The sequence below is a fragment of the Capra hircus genome, chromosome 7 (assembly GCF_001704415.2).
Source record: "Capra hircus breed San Clemente chromosome 7, ASM170441v1, whole genome shotgun sequence".
Classification (NCBI taxonomy): Eukaryota; Metazoa; Chordata; class Mammalia; order Artiodactyla; family Bovidae; genus Capra; species Capra hircus.
This window is the reverse complement of record NC_030814.1, coordinates 98,951,593-98,971,083: the sequence shown is the minus strand read 5'-3', so window position 1 is coordinate 98,971,083 and position 19,491 is coordinate 98,951,593. Positions and strand designations below refer to the sequence as shown.

Genomic DNA, 19,491 nt, shown 5'->3' with positions numbered 1-19,491 from the left:
AATTTTTTTAAAATGTGCCTGTCTAAAAATATTCCTAAATGTTGATGTTGCTACTGTGATGGTCACACACGAGGACCACTCTTCTGAAGCATTGACCACTATGGAGCATGGATAATTAACTTGATCCACTGGTTTGTACATACCCAGTACACTTCCTGAGCAGATGGTGACCCAGATCATCATAGCTCTGCTGGGAGTTCAAATCCATGAGTGAATTAAGCCTCTTCATTGTTAATGGATCCTTAAAGATCTGTTCTTCTAACTTTTATTTTCATTTCTGTGTCCTGCCATTTGAGTTCTTATCACAAAATCTGTGTTCTAAATTTTCTGGTTAACAGTAAAATTATTAGAAATCATAGTACTGAAATGGGCTTCCCTGGTAGCTCAGCTGGTAAAGAATCTGTCTGCAATGCAGGAGACTCTGGTTCGATTCCTGGGTCGGGAAGATACACTGGTGAAGGGATAGGCTACCCACTCAGCATTCTTGGGTTTCCCTTGTGGTTCACCTGGTAAAGAATTTGCCTGCAGTGCAAGAGACCTGGGTTTAATCCCTGGCTTCGATCCCTGGGTTGGGAAGATCCCCTGGAGAAGGGAAAGTCTACCCACTCCAGTATTCTGGCCTGGAGAATTCCATGGACTATCCATGGGGTCACAAAGAATCAGACATGACTGAGTGACTTTCAATTCACTTTCACTTTCATAATACTGAAATAATCATTATTATATTCTACCACCACCACTAATAACAGCATTTTGGCTATTGTTAGGCAGCTATCTCAGCATCTACTTATGTTAGCTAATTTCATTCTTTCCATACACCTATAAGTTGGGTGCTTTTCTCACGCCCCACTTTACCATAATTTCACTTAAGTATAAGGTAAGTTTAAGTTCTACATACATGGATTCATGGTGCTTTTGTAAGAGGTGATGAAGGGATTTGAACTCAGGCTTCCAGACTTTAGAATTCACCTCAGAGCAGAAAAGGATTATGTGACTTGAAGAGTCGATCAGATTCCATCACTTACCTTTTGAAAACTTCCAATTGAATAAAGTCCCAAATAGTTTTTCTGATTTTCAAGATATCATTTCTGACCACAAAGACGTTGAGTTATTGAGCTGAAAGCATCCAGCAGGATTCACACTCAGGACTTGAGGTCAAGATTAGAATATATTACCTGCAACTCCCAGCTCTTATGACTGTGGTCATAATATATGTGAGAAAAACCACAAGACTTTGTTAATGAGACTATCTTTCCCCCCAATTACTTGAAGATAAAAATATTTTTCTCATAATGTGAAAAAGTAGCACTTTTTTCTTTTCTTTTTTCATATAAATTTATTTATTTTAATTGGAGGTTAATGTTTTAATATAAATTTATTTATTTTTACTTTACAATATTGTATTGGTTTTGCCATACATCAACATGAATCCGCCACAAACACAGCAATTGGAGAAGGAGCAACATGCATAGGGTTTTGGGGGGAAGCTGAAGGAAAAAAAGCAATAATTTGTTAGTTTCTAATTTCTTAAAATGAGAAAAACTCAATCTGCCAACACAAACATCCAGAAAGGCTGAGCTTTGCTTTTTCTTTTCCATTATTGTTTTTTAAGGGATATTGAATATAGTTGCCTGTGCTACACAGTAGGGCCTTGTTTATTCATTCTATTTAATATATACACTACTTTGCATTTGCTGATTCAAAATTCCCAATCCATCCCGCCTCACCCTCCATCACCAGGATTCAGATTTGATCTTGCCAGCCCTCTCTTGACATCTCACCACCTTGCACTGATAGAAGTCAGTTGTCCTGTTGTCAGAAGCCCATTTGATAAGAAACTAAGGGAGTCCTCTGGCCCACAAAGGACTCAGTCTTACCAATAGCTATGTATGTGAGCTGGCATTCAGATACTCTTCCAGTCAAGATTTGACAAGACTATATAGCCCAGGCCCACATTTTGAATGTAGACTCTCTAAGATGCCTAGAAGTATTTAAGCAAAATAACAGAATGCACTACAATAAACAGTGTGCAATATAACAACATACATCAATTGAGCAGAAAAAGTAGAGCTAAAATTTAAACTAATTGAATTGAAATATTTTAAATTCCAACAGAATTAGAACTAGAATTGGAACTGTCACTCAGAATAGCAAGAACCATAAATTTCCAAGGCATAAATTCCAAAACCCCAAACAGGACTATTAAAAAAAAAAAAACAGTAGCAAGCTCTCAGAGATATAAATCTTAATTAAGGAAATAGAAATACTATCAGAGTTTTGGTATGGAAGACATGCATATGTGCGGGTGAGGTTGCTGGAATAGTGTCCAACTCTTTGTGACCCCCATGGACTGTAGCCTGCCAGGCTCCTCTGTCGATGGCATTCTCTAGGCAAGAATACTGGAGTGTGTTGCTCTGCCCTCCTCCAGGGGATCTTCCCAACCTAGGATTGAACCCACGTCTCTTGCATTTCTTGCAATGGCAGGCTGGTTCTTTACCACTAGCACTGCTTGGGAAGCCCATGGAAGGCATAAATCTCTCTAAATCATATGACTAATCAAAGATTTACAAATATAAAATCACATATTGCTTTCTCTCATTGAAGAAATAAGTGTGTGGATTTTATGGTGAAATAAACAACTTGGAACTCAAAGGTAAAAAGTAGAGGTCAACCTCTTCTTGGGAGTAGGAAGGGCCTAGGTCCTTCCGTATACATTCACTTTTCTCCTTTTCTTCTTCCATGAAGTTAGCAAATCCTCAGAGACTGAGGCCATGGGCCAATTTGGCTAATTATCTTCTAGATGCATGGAGGTCTCCAGGCTGCGTCACTGTAAATAATCGACCTGTGCTTCCCAGACCTTCAGTTAGCTAGCTCCAGTCCAATGGGTTCTATATCTGTGTGTCTCATTCTCCTGTAGATGTTGTCTGCACCAGGAAGCACATACCTGAGGCTGTCTTCCCGCATGTTCTGAGGACGAACTCTCAGCCCTTATCCAACACCAGGTAGGGGAGATGAAAGACATCTGCATCCCTTAGTCCTGCCCCAGCAGAGACACAGCACAGCCCAATGAGTGCCAAGTGCAGTGGGAGACACTGAATGCAGGAGGGATTGGGGGAGCCTTGTTTTCTCATCATCAAAGCAGAGGACAGATAGGATAGCCAGTAGAAGGACACCAAAATGGATAGATAAACTCAGAAGACTATGAAGTTGATGTTGTTGTTACTGGTGGGGATGCTAGAACTTTTATTTAAATGTCTATTTTCCTCCCATAATTATTCTGTCTTCCATAGGCATCTTTTTTTTAAACTTGAGCAGGTAATAGTTTTCTCTGAAGTACCCTCTGGGCTTCCCCAGTGGCTCAGTGGTAAAGAATCTGCCTGCAAATCAGGAGCCTCAGGAGACACAAGTTCGATCCCTAGGTCAGGAAGATCCCCTGGAGGAGGGCATGGCAATCCACTCCAGTATTCTTACAAGCAGAATTCCATGGACAGAGGAGCCTGGCGGGCTGCAGTTCACAAGGTCGCAAAGAGCTGGACATGACTGAAGCAACTTAGCACAGCCCAGCAAAGTGTCCTTCAAGTGCTTGAAATGATCACAAAGGTGATAGTGATGAAAATTGTGACAATAACCACAATATCACAAAGCCTTATGTAGGAATTCATGTGCCAGGCTCTGAACTAATGTTTTTATGTAACTTGTTTTCTTTTACCTACATTATTACCCCCCAAAAGACAGCAACATGCTTTATTATCATTTTACACTTGAGGATAGGAGCACATCTTAGGATAGATATTTTAATGTAATTTCAATCTTGCCCTGTGGTAGAGAGGCAGTAAAGTCCAATTTGAATACAGACAGTGAAATTCCATTTTGTTTGTTATTATTCAGTCGCTAAGTCATATTGAACTCTTTGAGACCCCAAGGACTGTAGCCCATCAGGTTCCTCTGTTTATGGGGTTTTTCCTGCTAAGAATACTGGAGTGGGTTGCCATTTTCTCCTCCAGGGGATCTTCCCAACCCAGGGATTGAATCTCATTGCAGGCAGATTCCTTACCGCTGAGCCACCAATGAAGCCCAAAACTCCATTTACAAGACCCCTAAACAGATTTCTCTCCTGCCAACCCAAACTACATTCAGGGAGCTGAATTTAAAAGAAACACAAACTCTCTATAAGAAAGAATTTATACCTATGGCTGATTCATGTTGAGGTTTGACAGAAAACAGCAAAATTCTGTAAAGCAATTATCCTTCAATAAAAAATAAATTAATTAAGTGAGAAAAAAAAAAAGAACTGGCTTGAAAAGCTCTTAAACTGGGATGAGAAGCCCACTTAATGTTGAGAACTTATTTGGTCTTAAATTTTTTGATGGTTCATAAGAGGTTGGATCTGATGAGAAATCAACCCTTCACAAACCTTTAGGGTTAAAGATATACCATAGTTAAGAAGTGTTACCTAGCCACTACAAACAGAAAAACAGCAAACAGCCATCTCAATTTCAGAACTTTCTCTGAGACTATTATAGTACTGATAGAAAAATATTCTGTAATAAGAAAAGCAAGTTCAGGGTCTTAATTAGAGTTTATTAATTAATCATTGGTGCATAGTATATGAGTGCTATCTTCAGGATCAGTGATAGTGTATGATTTTATGCTTCAAAATTTTGTAAAGCAATTATCATTCAATTAAAAATAAATAAATTTTTAAAATTAAATAAATAAATATTTAAAAAAGAAAAAAATGTATAGCCAGTAGGAATTTGCTGTATGAGGAATTTGCTGTATGACTCAGGGAACTCAAACTGGGGCTCTGTGACAACCTAGAGGGGTAGGAGCTGGAAGGGAGCCTCAAGAGGGAGGGGACATATGTATACCTATGGCTCCACCATGTTGATATATGGCATAAACCAACACAATATTATAATTATCCTTCAATTAAAAATAAATAAAGGAAAAAAGAGATATTAAAAATGAATTTATAGAAATATGAAGTCCACTAAGAGCAAATACTTATATTTGAGTTACATGTGAAGAGACTTTGACCACAACACACACATTTGAGTGAACACATATTTCCATGGAAGATGGATGCCATAAAACCAAATAAATATGAAAAATCTCTAGAAGTTAATTTAAAAAATAGAAATGCTGATTAGGAATTTTTTAATATAAATTTATTTATTTTAATTGGAGGTTAATTACTTTACAATATTGTATTGATTTTGCCATACATTAGCATGAATCCGCCACAGGTATACACGTGTTCCCCATCCTGAACCCCCCTCCCTCCTCCCTCCCTGTACCATCCCTCTGGGTCATCCCAGTGCACCAGCCCCAAGCAACCAGTGTCATGCATCGAACCTGGACTGGTGATTCATTTCATATATGATATTATACATGTTTCAATGCCATTCTCCCTAAAATTTATACCCCAGAGAGTGGTTTTAGCTGTTTAGCACTACATTACAAATCAAGAGAGTTTCTTGTAGAGTATTTGGATAAGATACAGTATATTTGAGCGTTTTTTAGTGTCCTTTAATTAGAATGACTTTTCTAAGAGAGAAAAAACTTTTACTATAGGTTTTTCCTTCAAAATTAAGGGGACACATATCACATCATGTTGATGGATTTATTATGTCAAAAAGTCCTTACTTTTCTTGCATTCTTTGGCCTCATGCCTCTAAAATAGGTAAATAAAGAAGCAAATGATATTTGGGGCCTCATTAAAGATGAGCTCACAACTGAGAAATGTTGCTAAAGTTGCTAGGCCATGTGGTCATCAAGTGTGAATATTTTATTTTTTTTAATTTAAATTTTTTTATTTTAATTGGAGGTGAATTACTTTACAATATTGTATTGGTTTTGCCATACATCAACATGAATCCACTTAAATCCAAAGTATGGACACTTCTCTGGGTGCCTCTATATTTGTTTTGTTTACTTAACACTCTTCTTTTCACAAGGTGCCCCATCTACATGGAAAAAAAGAATTTAACGGGTGTCTCCGAATTCCTTCTCTTGGGCCTCTCAGATGATCCAGACCTGCAGCCCCTTCTCTTTGGGCTCTTCCTGTCCATGTACCTGGTCACCGTGCTTGGGAACCTGCTCATCATCCTGGCTGTCAGCTCCGATTTTTACCTCCACACCCCTATGTACTTCTTCCTCTCCAATTTGTTCTTGACTGATGTCAATTTCAGCACCACCACCATCCCCAAGATGCTAGTGAACCTCCAAACACACAGCAAATCCATCACCTATGCAGGCTGCCTAACTCAACTCACCTTTTTTTCTCTTTTTGCATTTTTGGAGAGTCTCCTTCTGACAGTGATGGCCTATGACCGGTTGGTGGCCATTTGTCACCCTCTACACTACCTGGTCATCATGAGCCCCTGCTTCTGTGGCTTGTTGGTCCTGGTGTCATTTTCCATCAGCCTTTTGACCTCCCTGCTGCACTACTTGATGATGTCACAGCTTACTTTCTGTGCCACAGTGGAAGTTCCTCATTTTTTCTGTGATCCTCCTCAACTCTTCAACCTTTCCTGTTCTGACACCTTCATCAATAACATATTAATCTATCTCATTGGTGCCATCTTGGGTGGAGTTCCACTCTCGGGGATCCTTTACTCCTATACTCGAATTATTTCCTCCATTCTAAGAGTTTCATCTTCAGGTGGGAAGTACAAAGCCTTCTCCACCTGTGGTTCTCACCTGTCAGTTGTTTGTTTGTTTTATGGAACTGGCCTTGGGGTGTACCTCAGCTCAGCTGTCTCATCTTCCCATAGGAAGGGTGCAGTGGCCTCAGTAATGTACACTGTGGTCACCCCTATGCTGAACCCCTTCATCTACAGCCTAAGGAACAAGGACATAAAGAGTGCCCTCTGGAGGATTATTATCAGAAGAACCTAATTTCAATACCTGTGTCATATGTAACTATATGTGTATGTGTGTATATATATATATATATGTTCCTAAGACTGGTAAAGGCAGTAACAACAAATATGTGCAACAAGTGATTCTGAATATTCAGTCTCACACCATATATGTTTATATATTTTTCCTATTAAAATAGCTCTAATGAAATTGGAACATTATTTAGCCACCCAATGTGAGTCATAACCATTCCAAGATTTTGCATACCACATCACTACACCTTGTCAATTTCCTTATGCATTACACAGAGCCCTTGGTCCCTGGCAGTCTTGTTTCTATAGTTACAATATAAATGCAGCTCTTTGTTGGTGTTGTTCAGTGTCTCTGTCGTGTCCGACTCTTGCGGCTTCATGAACTATAGCATATCAGGCTCCTGTGTACTCCACTATCTCTTGGAGTTTGCTCAAATTCATGTGCATTGATTTGGTGATGCTATCTAACCATATCATCCTCTGCCACCCACTTTTCCTGCCCTCAATCTTTCCCATCATCAGAGTAGTTTCCAATGAGTCAGCTCTTTGCATCAGGTGGCCAAAGTATTGAAGCTTCAGCTTCAGCATTAGTTTTTCCAATGAATATTCAGGGTTGATTTCCTTTAGAATTGACTGGTTTAATCTCCTAACAGTCCAAGGGATTCTCAAGAGTCTTCTCCAGCACCACAATTCAAAAGCATCAATTCTCTGGTGCTCAGCCTTCATGGTCCAACTCTCACATTTGTGCATGACTAGAAAAACCATAGTTTTGACGATATTGACCTTTGTCAGCAAAGTGATGTCTCTGCTTTTTAATAGACTATGTTTGTCATAGCTTTCCTTCCAAGGAAGGAAACACAGCTCTATTTATTGTTACATATTGATTCTATACTTTTCCTTTTATTATTCCCTATTTGTCATATGTATCCATACTCTACCATAACAATCAATACATCCAATATATTATTGCTCATTAATTATCTTTTTGTGAAAATAGGATGGGTATTTCATTTCTAAATCAGAGAAATTTGAAATTGAAATAGGGCACTATGAATACTGAGTTTACATAAGCAGTTATCAATTGGGACTTTCCTAGGAAAACTGGGGTATATGCTTCCCAAGGAGTAGAGAGGAGACTACCTACCAGAGAAAAATTGATTTCAAAATTTTCTGATAAATCTCCTTCCCATTCCATCTAACTTCTCCCCAATCATATTACTTAGTGAGACAGAAGGGACAAAAAAATGACTGATTCCACAGCTTAAGTAGTCAAATTTAAAGAGAATGATGGTTGCAAGAGGCTTTGGGATCAGGAAAAGGGGAGTTAGTGTTTAATGGGCACAGAGTGTCCATTAGGGGAAGATGAAATTGTTCTGGAGACGGATGGTGGTGATGGTTGCTAAACAATGTGAATGTACTTAATGCTGCTGAATTGTACACTTAAAAATAGTTTGGGAGGTAAATGTTATGGGTTTTTTTTTTTTTTCTTACCACAACAAAAAAAAAACTCTTGTCAGAAATAAGAGATGAATTGCTCCACATTTGGGTGTTAGCCTTCAGGAATCAACTCCTAGAGGTATCTGCCTCAGCTTCAGAGAGCCCACACCTGATGACTGCATAATGTAGGGTTGTAAGCATTGGGCTCCTTTCCCCCAACTGCAGCCAACTCTAAGGGATCATCTTTAGAGCACCCTGGTGGTTTTCATAGAACTTTGAGGGTCTTCAGCTTGGCTTGACTTTTCCACTGCCCTTTCATGCTACATAGAGTTTGCCAAACCAGAGTCTAGGGAACAGTTCCCACAAGACTGTCCTCATTTCAGACACCAACACAAGTGCAGTGGTTCCCAGAGTGACTCTCACCTTGGGCATCTTGGCTCCAAATTAAAAAAATATAATAACAAAAAACATAAACCTCCAAGACAGAAAGCCCAAAACTCAAGACCAGGACTATAGAAAGAAAAATATGACAATGCCAGAGGCAGAAAACTTAACCATGAACATAGAAATGCTATCACATTCTTGGGAGAGAAGACCAAAATCTCTCTAGATTTCATGATTAATTCAGTGAATTTACAGACATACAACCATGTATTGCTTCCCCTAATTGAAAAAAAAAATGTCTGAATTTGATGATGACAAAATAAACTGGAAGGCAGAGGTGAGGAGTACAAGTCAGCCTCTTCCAGGCTCTACTGGATCCTTCCTAATACATTCACTTTTTTCCTTTTCCTCCTCCAATAAATTAGCAAACCCTCAGGGACTGAGAGACCCTGGACCAGTTTGGCTAATTATCTGCTCCGTGCATGAAGTTCTCCAGGCTGCGTCACTGTAAATAATCAGCCTGTGCTTCCCAGCCCTTCAGTTAGCCAGCTCCAGTCCAATGGGATCAATACCTATGTGTCTCATCCTCCCAGGGTTGTTGTCTGCACCAGGAGGCCCACACCTGAGTCTGTCTTACTGCCTGTTCTTAGGACAAAGCCTCAGCCTTCATCCAATAGCAGGTAGGGGACAGGCAGCCAATCAGCAGCGCTCAGTCCTGGTCCAGCAGAGGCACAGCCCAGCCCAGAGAGTGCCAAGTGCAGTGGGAGACACTGAGTGCAGGAGGGATGAGGAAGACTTGTATGCTCATCATCAAGGCAGTGGGAGTTATGATAGTCAGTGGGAGGCCACCAAAATGCAAAGATCAGCTCAAAGCCTATGAGGTTTATGTTATTGTTAGTGGTGGGGATCCTAGAGTGCTTATTCAAGTTTTTGTTTTCCTTCCACATTGGTTCTGTCTTCCTTGGGCATTTTTTCTACCTGATTAGGAAATGGGTCCTTCTAAAGTGTCCCCTAAGTTCTCCAGATGCTCTTGAAGGCAATGGTGATGAAATGGTGACAATAGCCACGGTATTACAAAGACTTATGTAGGAATTCATACGTCAGAGGCTGGAGTAAGTTTTCAGTGTAGTTTGTTATTGTATTTGCATTGAAAGTGTGAATGTTTTAGTCACTAATTCATGTCCAACTCTTTGAGACCGCATGGACTGTAGTCTGCCAGGCTCCTCTGTCAATGGAATTCTCCAGGCAAGAATACTGGAGTGGGTTGCCATTCCCTTCTCCAGGGGATCTTCCCAATCCAGGGATCAAACCTGGATCGCCTGCATTACCGGCAGATTCTTTACCATCTGAACCACCAGGGAAACCGCAAGAATACTGGAGTGGGTAGCCATTCTGTTTTCCAGAGGATCTTCCAAACCCAGGGACTGAACCCAGGTCTCCTCTATTGCAGACAGATTCTTTATTCTTTGATCCAACAGGGAAGCCCTTTATCTGCATTCCCATTCCCCAAAAGAGAGCAACATACATTATTATCATTTTTCACCTGAGGATAGGAATTTTAATTTTAATGTAATTTTGATCAGGCTCTGTGGTAGAGAGGAGGATAAAGTCAGATTCGAATGCAGACAGTGACACTCTATTTTACAAGGCACCTTGACAGTATTGTCACTTGTGACACTCCATTTACAGGGCAAAAGTGACACTCCATTTACAAGTCACCTTGACAGTATTGTCTCGTACCAATCCAGCCAACAATTAGGGGGCTGAATTTAGGAGAAACATAAACTCTCTATTAGGAAGAATTGGCATGAAAAGCTCTCTTAAGCTGGCATAAGGAGGCCAACTTGGTGTTTGAGACCTGATTAGGTCTTAAATTTTTTGACTGTTCATAATAGGTGGGATTTGATGAAAAATCAAGCCTTCGTGTATATATTCAGGAGGAGAGGGATATTGAAGTTTTACCTGGCCACAACAAACAAATACAGCAAAATATAAACTCAACCTCCAATCTTTTTCTGAAAGTATTTGATACTGATTGGAAAAAATTCTGTGTGTCTCTGGAAACATGTTATGTAGGCCTTCCACCCATTTTTTATTGATTTTTTTTTCTGATACTGAGTTTCACAGGCTTTTTCTATATTTTGGGATTAATTCTTTGTCCATAGCTTCATTTGAAAATATTTTTTCCTGTGTTGAGGTTTGTCTTTTCATCTCATGTATGGTTATCTTTTCTGTGCAAAAGTTTTTAATTTTAATTTGTTGTTATGTTATCATTTTATTTTCATTACCCTAGGTGGTGAGTCAAAAAAGATCTTACTGTTATGTATGTCAAGGAACGTTCTTCCTATGTTTTTCCCTTAATACTTTATTTGTGAATTGATTAAATTCAGCTTGGACACTTATCTAGGTGCCTCTAACATTGTTTTGTGTATTCAACACTCTCTACTTTTTTTGAAAGGTGTCCCATCAACATGAAACCACAGAATCTAACAGGTGTCTCAGAATTCCTCCTCCTGGGCCTCTCAGATGATCCAGACCTGCAGCCCCTTCTCTTTGGGCTCTTCCTGTCCATGTACCTGGTCACCATCCTTGGGAACCTGCTCCTCATCCTGGCTGTCACCTCTGATTCCCACCTCCACATCCCCATGTATATCTTCCTTTCTAACCTATCATTGACTGATGTCAGTTTCAGCGCCACCACCATCCCCAAGATGCTAGTGAGCCTCCAGAAACATAGGAAATCAATCACCTATGCAGGCTGCCTAACTCAACTCACCTTTTTTTCTCTTTTTGCATGTTTGGAGAGTTTACTTCTGACAGTGATGGCCTATGACTGGTTGGTGGCCATTTGCCACCCTCTACACTACCTGGTCATCATGAACCCCCGCTTCTGTGGCTTGTTGGTCCTGGTGTCATTTTCCATCAGCCTTTTGACCTCCCTGCTGCACTACTTGATGGTGTCACAGCTTACCTCCTGTGCAGAAGTGGGAATTCCTCATTTCTTTTGTGAACTTTCTCAGCTCCTCAACCTTTCCTGTTCTGACACCTTCATCAATAACATATTAATCTATTTCATTGGTGCCATCTTGGGTGGAGTTCCACTCTCAGGGATCATTTACTCTTATACTCGAATTATATCTTCCATTCTGAGAGTCTCCCCATCAGATGGGAAGTACAAAGCCTTCTCTACCTGTGGTTCTCATCTGTCAGTTGTTTGCTTATTTTATGGAACTGGCCTTGGGGTGTATCTCAGCTCAGCTGTCTCATCTTCCCATAGGAAGAGTGCAGTGGCCTCGGTGATGTACACTGTGGTCACCCCTATGCTGAACCCCTTCATCTACAGCCTAAGGAACAAGGACATCAAGAGTGCCCTGCGGAGAATTATCATCAGAAAAGCCTAATTTCAATACTTGTGTAATTTTTCTGTTGTTGTTTGTTAAGACTATAAAAGATGGTAAAATCAAATATGTGCAACAAGTAACTGTGATGAATCTGCAGTTCCATAGCATATACGTAGCAATCTGGCTTTCTGGTTACACCTTTTTTCCCTCTTAAATTAGCTCTACTGAAATTGGGACATTATTTGGGGGTCATAACCCTTCCAAGATTTTGCACACCACCTCATTGTACACGTCTCAATTTCCTTATGTATTACCCAAAGCCCTTGGTCACAGGCAGTCTTATTTCTATCACCTCCAAATAAATACAGATCTATTTCTTCTCATATACTGAATCTATGGGCTTTCCTTCTGGCCTAACAGTAAAGAATCCTGCAGTACAGGAGATGAGAGTTCAATCCCTGGGTTGGGAAGATTCCATGGAGAAGGAAATGACAACTCACCCCAGTATTCTTGCCTGGGAAATCTCATGCACAGAGGAGCCTGGCAGGCTACAGTCCTGGAGGTCCCAAAACATGTTAGTGACTAAACAACAATTGATTCTATGTTTTCCTATTATTATTCCCTATTTGTTATGTGTATTTAAACCCTACCTTAATGACCAAGACATCTAATATATTTTTGCTCCTTAATGAATTTTGGCAAATAGGATGGGTATTTCATTTCATTTCCAAACCAAAGTATTCTGACATTAAAATAGGACACCATGAATACTAAGTTTGAATAAGAAGTTGTTAATTGGGACTTTACTAGGAAAACTGGGATGTGTGCTTCCTGAGGGGTAGATATAGAGTACCCACCAAAGTAAAGTCAATTCCCAATTTTCCTGATAATTCTCCTTCCCATTCCATCTAACTTCTCCCCAATTATGTTACATAAGTGGAGTTGCTCAGCTGTGTGCGACTCTTCACAATCCCATGGACTAGCCTACAAGGCTCCTCCGTCTGTCGAATCTTCCAAGCAAGACTGGGTTGCCATTTCCTTCTCCAGTGGATCTGCCAAACCCAGGGATTGAACTCAGGTCTCCCTCATTTCAGGCAGACGCTTTACCCTTTGAGTCATCAGGGAAGCCCAATCATATTACATAATCAGACAGAAAGAACAGAAGTTGAGTGATCCCCACCGATATGAAGTACCTAAAGTAGTCAAATTCCTATAGACAGAGAAGAGAATGATGGTTGCCAGAGGCTTTGGGAGTTGGAAAGGGGAGTTAGTGTTTAATGGGCACAGAGCTTCAGTTGGGGAAGACAAAATAGTTCTGGAGATGAATGGTGGTGATGGTTGCAAAACAATATGAATATACTTAATGCCACTCAACTGTCCACTTAAAAATAGTTAACAGGGTAAAATTTATCTTATGTTGTTTTACCACACACACAAAATCAGTTAGAAATGAGAGACGCTTTCCCCAAATGTTGGGTGTTACTCAGCCCTCAAGATTCATGTAGCTATATGGCAAAACCATCACAATATTATAAAGTAATTATCCTCCAATTAAAATAAACTTTTTTAAAAAAGAATCAACTTCTAGAGGGATCTCCCTCAGCTACAGAGAGCCCAAGGCAGCCTACATCCGAAGACTGTATGATATGAGTATGTAAGTATTTGATTCCTTTTCACCCAACTGCAGCCAACTCCAAGGGATCATCTTTAGAGCACCCTGGTGGTTTTTATAGACCTCTGAGGGGCTTCAACTTGGCTTTACTTTTTCCATTGCCCTTTCCTACTGAAGAGAACTGGCCACACCACAGAATCGAGAGAACCATCCTCACAAGACTGCCCTTATATCAGATACCACCAGAAGTGCAGTGGTTCCCAGGGTTCCATGTCCAATTTGTGCTGAATGTGCTCAGTACTCAATCATATCCAACAATTAGCAACCCCATGGACTGTAGCCCACAAGGCTCCTCTGTCCATGGAATTTTCCAGGCGAGAATACTAGAGCTGGTTGCCATTTCCTATCCCAGAGGACCTTCACAACCCAGGGATAGAACCCACATTTCTTGTATCTCCTGCAGGGCAGGCAGGTTCTTTACCACTGCGCCCCTTGGGAAGTCCCATGTCCAATATAACTGAATATTCTTATTATCTGATAGGCAGAAAACTAGATAAATATGTACAGCTTAATTGAGAAAACTGTGTATCTAGTTTTCTGTCTATTATTTAATGAAGACTTAATCTCTGAGTTCCTCATACACAGACTATGAGCCAGGAGTACTGCAAGGATAAGATGTAGAAGGTCACAACAGACCACATCTTGCATATCCTGCTTTAAAACTAAAAAGACACTGTCTTAATGAACACCAAGAGTTCAAACACAAAGGTTTTAAAGAAAAATATATTTAGAGAGAGATGTGACCTCTTTATTGAGTAGAAATAAGCAATGCAAGAGATGCCAGAGACCCAGGTTCAATTCTTGGGTTGGGAAGATCCCCTGGAGGAGAGCACGACAACCCACTCCAGTATTCTTGCCTAGAGAATCCCATGGACAGAGGAGCCTGGTGGGCTATAGTCCAATGGTCATAAAGAGTCAGACACGACTAAGGGATGAACACTGAGATGTTTGTAGAACTCCAGCACTGGAAAGGATGTGGCTTATTCTAACAGTGATGGAAGGACTCTATGGGTGTAAGAGAAACAAGAGAGTTCTGACTGTAAGACTAGGAACAGCAAGGTGGGATCTGCAGAAGTACCCACAACAGGGCAAGTTTTTCATGTTCTAGTTCTTCTCTGGGGAATTTTTCTTGAAAAGATGATGTTTTGGAGCCAAGGCTGGAACACAGAGAAATATCTCCATAGCTTTATTCTTTTTAGAGTCAACTGTACAGAGGGAGAATGAGGCTGGTTAAGTGGGTAGCTTCAAAGATGCTTTCAAAGATCCCCACCACCTCTGTTCATGCCCTTGTACATACGTGTCTCCTTGGACTGAACACAGTGACTTGTTTCCAGTAAACTGAATTTGGAAAACTATTGGCCTGTCGCTTCCACCATTAATGTGTGAAATAGCTCAGCTTTCTCTTGCCAGTCCTCTCCCGTCTACTGACCTTGCTCTGATGGAAGTCAGTTGCTTCATAAGAGGTAAGAAACTAAGAGAATCCTCTAGTCTCCAAAGCAGTCAGTACTATGAACAGACATGGAAGTGAGCTTGGAATCAAACATTCTTCTAGTCAAACCTTGATAAGACTACAACACTGGCCCCCATTTTGTATGTAGATTCTCTGATGCCCCTTGAAGTGTTTGAGCAAGCTAGCAAGTTACGAGACAAATATGTTAAAATAAAGAGTTGTGTAATGTAACAATATACATCAAGTGAAGAGAAAACTTAAGAGTTAGAATTTTAAATTAATTCTGTCCTTGGAATTTTCCAGGCAAGAATAGTGGAGTGGGTTTCCATTTCCTTCTCCAGGCGATCTTCCTGAATCGGGGATCAAACCCAGGTCTTCTGCATTGCAGGTGGATACTTTACTGTCTGAGTTACCAGGGAAGCCCTTAAATTAATAGAATTTAGGATTTAAAATTCCAAGCGTATTAGAACTAGAATTTGGACTGTCATTCAAAATTCCAAAAACCATAAATCTCCAAGGCAGAAAATCCAAAACTCCAGACAAGAACTATAGAAAAAAAACGACAATGCCAGAGACAGAACTCTTAACCATGAAAATAGAAATACTATCAGAATCTTGGAAGGGAAGACCTCAATCTCGCTAAATTTCATGACTAATTCAGTGGATTTACAGACATAAAATCATGTATTGCCTCCCTTAATTGAAAAAAAAATGTGTCTGAATTTTATGATGAGAAAATAAACTGTAAGGCAGAGGTGAGAAGCAGAAGCCAGCCTCCTCTAGGCTCTACAGGATCCTTTCTAACACATTCACTTTTCTCCTTTTCCTCCTCCATTAAATTAACAAACTCTCAGGGATTGAGAGACCGTGGACCAGTTTGGCTAATTTGCTATGTGCATGAAGTTCTCCATGCTGCATCACTGTAAATAAGCAGCCTGTGCTTCCCAGCCCTTCAATTAGCCAGCTCCAGTGCAGTGGGATCAATACCTGTGTGTCTCATCCCCCCAGAATTGTTGTCTGCACCAGAGGCCCACACCTGAGTCTGTCTTGTTGCCTGTCCTGAGGACAAAGCCTCAGCCCTCATCCAACAGTAGGTAGGGGAGGGGCAGCCAATCTACATCCTTCAGTCCTGGTCCAGCAGAGACACAGCCCAGCCCAGAGAGTGCCAAGTGCAGTGGGAGACACTGAGTGCAGGAGGCATTGGAGGAGCCTTGTTTGCTCACCATCAAAGCAGTGGGACAGTTGGAATAGTTGGCGGGAGGCCACTAACATGCGCAGATTCAGCTCTAAGCATGAGGTTTATGTTATTGTTAGTGGTGGGGATCCCGGAACACTTAAGTTTTTGCTTTCCTTCCACACTGGTTCTATCTTCCTTGAGCATCATTTCTACCTGATTAGGAAACAGGTCCCTCTAAAGTGTCCCCCTAAGTTATCCAGATGCTCTGGAAGGGACAGTGATGAAACCATGACAATAACCACAGTAATACGAAAACTTATGTAAGAATTTACACACCAGAGGCTGAAGTGATTTTTTTAATGTAGTTTGCCATTTTATTTGCATTGAAAATGTGAATGTGAAAGTTTTATTCTCTATGTCATGTCCAACTCTTTTCAACCCTATGAACTGTAGTCTGCCAAGGCTCCTCTGTCAGTGAAATTCCCCAGGCAAGAATACTGGCATGGGTTGCCAATCCATTCTCCAGGGAATCTTCCCAACCTAGAAACCGAACCCTAATGTCCCACGTTGCAGGCAGATTCTTTACTCTTTGAACCAATAGGGAAGCCCTTTATCTGAATTACTATCCCCCACAAAATGAGAGCAACATTCATTATTATCATTTTACACCTGAGGGTGGAAATTTTATTTTTAATGTAATTTTGATCAAGCCCTGTAGTATAGAAGGGGATAAAGTCAGATTCAAATGCAGACAGTGAAACTCCATTTACAAGGCACCTTGACAGTATTCTGTCCTGCCAATCCAACCAATATTCAGGGAGCTGAATTTAGGAGAAAGAGAAACTCACTATAAGGAAGAATTGGCATGAAAACTTCTTAATCTGGCATAAGGAGGCTAAAGTAGTGTTTAGGACCTGATTAGGTCTTGATTTTTTTGACTGTTCATAAAAGGTAGGACTGATGAGAAATCAACCCTTCACAAATACTTAGGATTAGAGGCATCTTTAAGAAGTTTTACCTAGCTGCTACAAACAAACACAGCAAAACACAGACTCACCCTCTGACCTTTCTCTGAGAGTGTATGCCATCGATTAAGAAGACATCCTCTATGTCTTTGGAGGAGGCCTTCCCTGATGGCTCATGGTAAAGAATCTCCCTGCAATGCAGTAGACCCAGGTTCAATCCCTGGGTCAGGAAGATCCCCTGGAGACGGGAACGGCAACCCACTTCAGTATTCTTACCTGGAGATTTTCAGGGACAGAGGAGCTTGGCAGGCTACAGTCCATGGGGTCACAAAGAGTTGGACATGACTGAGCAACTAACACACTTTGGAGAAATGTCTGCATAGGTCTTCCATCCATTTTTTGATTGAGTTGCTAATTTTTTCTGATATTGAGTTTCATAAGCTGTATATTTTGGAAATTAATACCTTGTCCATTGCTTGTCCAAAGTATTGCTTTGCAAATACTTTCTCCCATTCTGAGGTTTGTCTTTTCATCTCATTTATGGTTGTCTTTGCTGGGCAAAATCTTTTAATTTTAATTAGGTCCCATTTGTATGTTTGCTTTTATTTTCATTATCCTAGGAGGTAGGTCCAGAGAAGGCAATGGCACCCCACTCCAGTACTCTTGCCTGGAAAATCTCATGGTCGGAGGACCCTGGTGTGCTGCAGTCCATGGGGTCGCTAAGAGTCGAACATAACTTAGCGACTTCACTTTCACTTTTCACTTTCATGTATTGGAGAAGGAAATGGCAACTCACTCCAGTGTTCTTGCCTGGAGAATCCCAGGGACAGGGGAGCTTGGTGGGCTGCCGTCTATGGTTTCGCACAGAGTTGGACATGACTGAAGTGACTTAGTAGCAGCAGCAGTAGGAGGTAGGTCAAAAAAGATCTTGCTGTGCTTTTTGTCAAGGAGTGTTCTGATGTTTTCCCCTAAGTATTTTAAACTGCCCAGTCTTATATTTAGGTCTTTAATCTATTTTGAGTTTATTTTTGTGTATGGTGTTAGGGAGTGGTAGGAATGTAGATTGATAAAGCTACTATGGAGAATAGTGTGGAGATTCCTTAAAAAATTAAAAATAGAGCTACCATATGATTCAGCAGTCACAGTACTGGGCATACACTGAGAAAACCATAAATCAAAAAGACACATGCACCCAATGTTCATTGCAGCACTATTCACAATAACCAGGACATCGAAGCAACCTAAACATCCACCAAGAGATGAATGTATAAAGATGTGGTACATATATGCAATGGAATATTACTCAGCCATGAAAAGGAATGACATTGGGTCATTTGTAGAGACATGGATGGACAGTCATACAGAGTGAAGTGAGTCAGAAAGAGAAAAACAAATATCTAGAAAAAGAATCTAGAAAAATAGTACAGATGAATCTATTTGCAGGGCAGGAATAGAGACGCAGACATGGAGAATGGACTTGTGGTCATGGAGCAGGAGAAGGGTGGGATAAATCGGGAGACTAGAATTGACATTTGTGTACTGTATGAAACAGACAGCTAATGGGAAACTATTGTATAGTGCAGAGAGATCAACCGGGTGCTCTGTGCTGACCTAGGTGGGTGGGATGGGGAAGTGGGAGTGAGGTCCATAAGGGAGGGGATATGTGTATACACATACATGATTCGCTTTGCTGTACCGCAGAAACTAACACAACATTGTGAAGCAACTATACTCCAGTTTTTAAAAATTTGAAAATATGAAAAACAAATTCAGATATATATTAAAATTTAATTGTTAATCATTGGTGCATTGTATATCAATACTATCTTCAAGATCAGCAATGCTAAATGGCTTTGTTCTTTCAATAAAAACATATTCATCAATATGTGAAGTTCTTAAACTAAGACCAGAAACTATAAAACTCCTAGAGGAGAACATTGGCAAAACACTCTCCGACATAAATCACAGCAGGATCCTCTATGACCCACCTCCCAGAATACTGGAAGTAAAAGCAAAAATAAACAAATGGGACCTAATTAAAATTAAAAGCTTCTGCACAACAAAGGAAACTATAGGCAAGGTGGAAAGACAGCCTTCAGAATAGGAGAAAATAATAGCAAATGAAGCAACTGACAAAGAACTAATCTCAAAAATATACAAGCAACT

At 40.4% G+C, this 19,491-nt stretch overlaps 2 protein-coding genes across 2 annotated transcripts; both read left to right on the top strand.

Moving 5' to 3' along the window:
- Window positions 5,837–6,903, top strand: LOC102181294 (olfactory receptor 18-like). Its single transcript, XM_005682439.2, has 2 exons — window positions 5,837–5,861; window positions 5,951–6,903. Exon 2 carries the CDS (start codon window positions 5,974–5,976, stop codon window positions 6,901–6,903), a length of 930 nt encoding a protein of 309 aa, XP_005682496.1. The 5' UTR covers window positions 5,837–5,861; window positions 5,951–5,973.
- Window positions 11,174–12,121, top strand: LOC102181025 (olfactory receptor 7E24-like). Its single transcript, XM_005682438.1, has one exon. The coding sequence runs from the start codon at window positions 11,192–11,194 to the stop codon at window positions 12,119–12,121; it is 930 nt and encodes a 309-aa protein (XP_005682495.1). The 5' UTR covers window positions 11,174–11,191.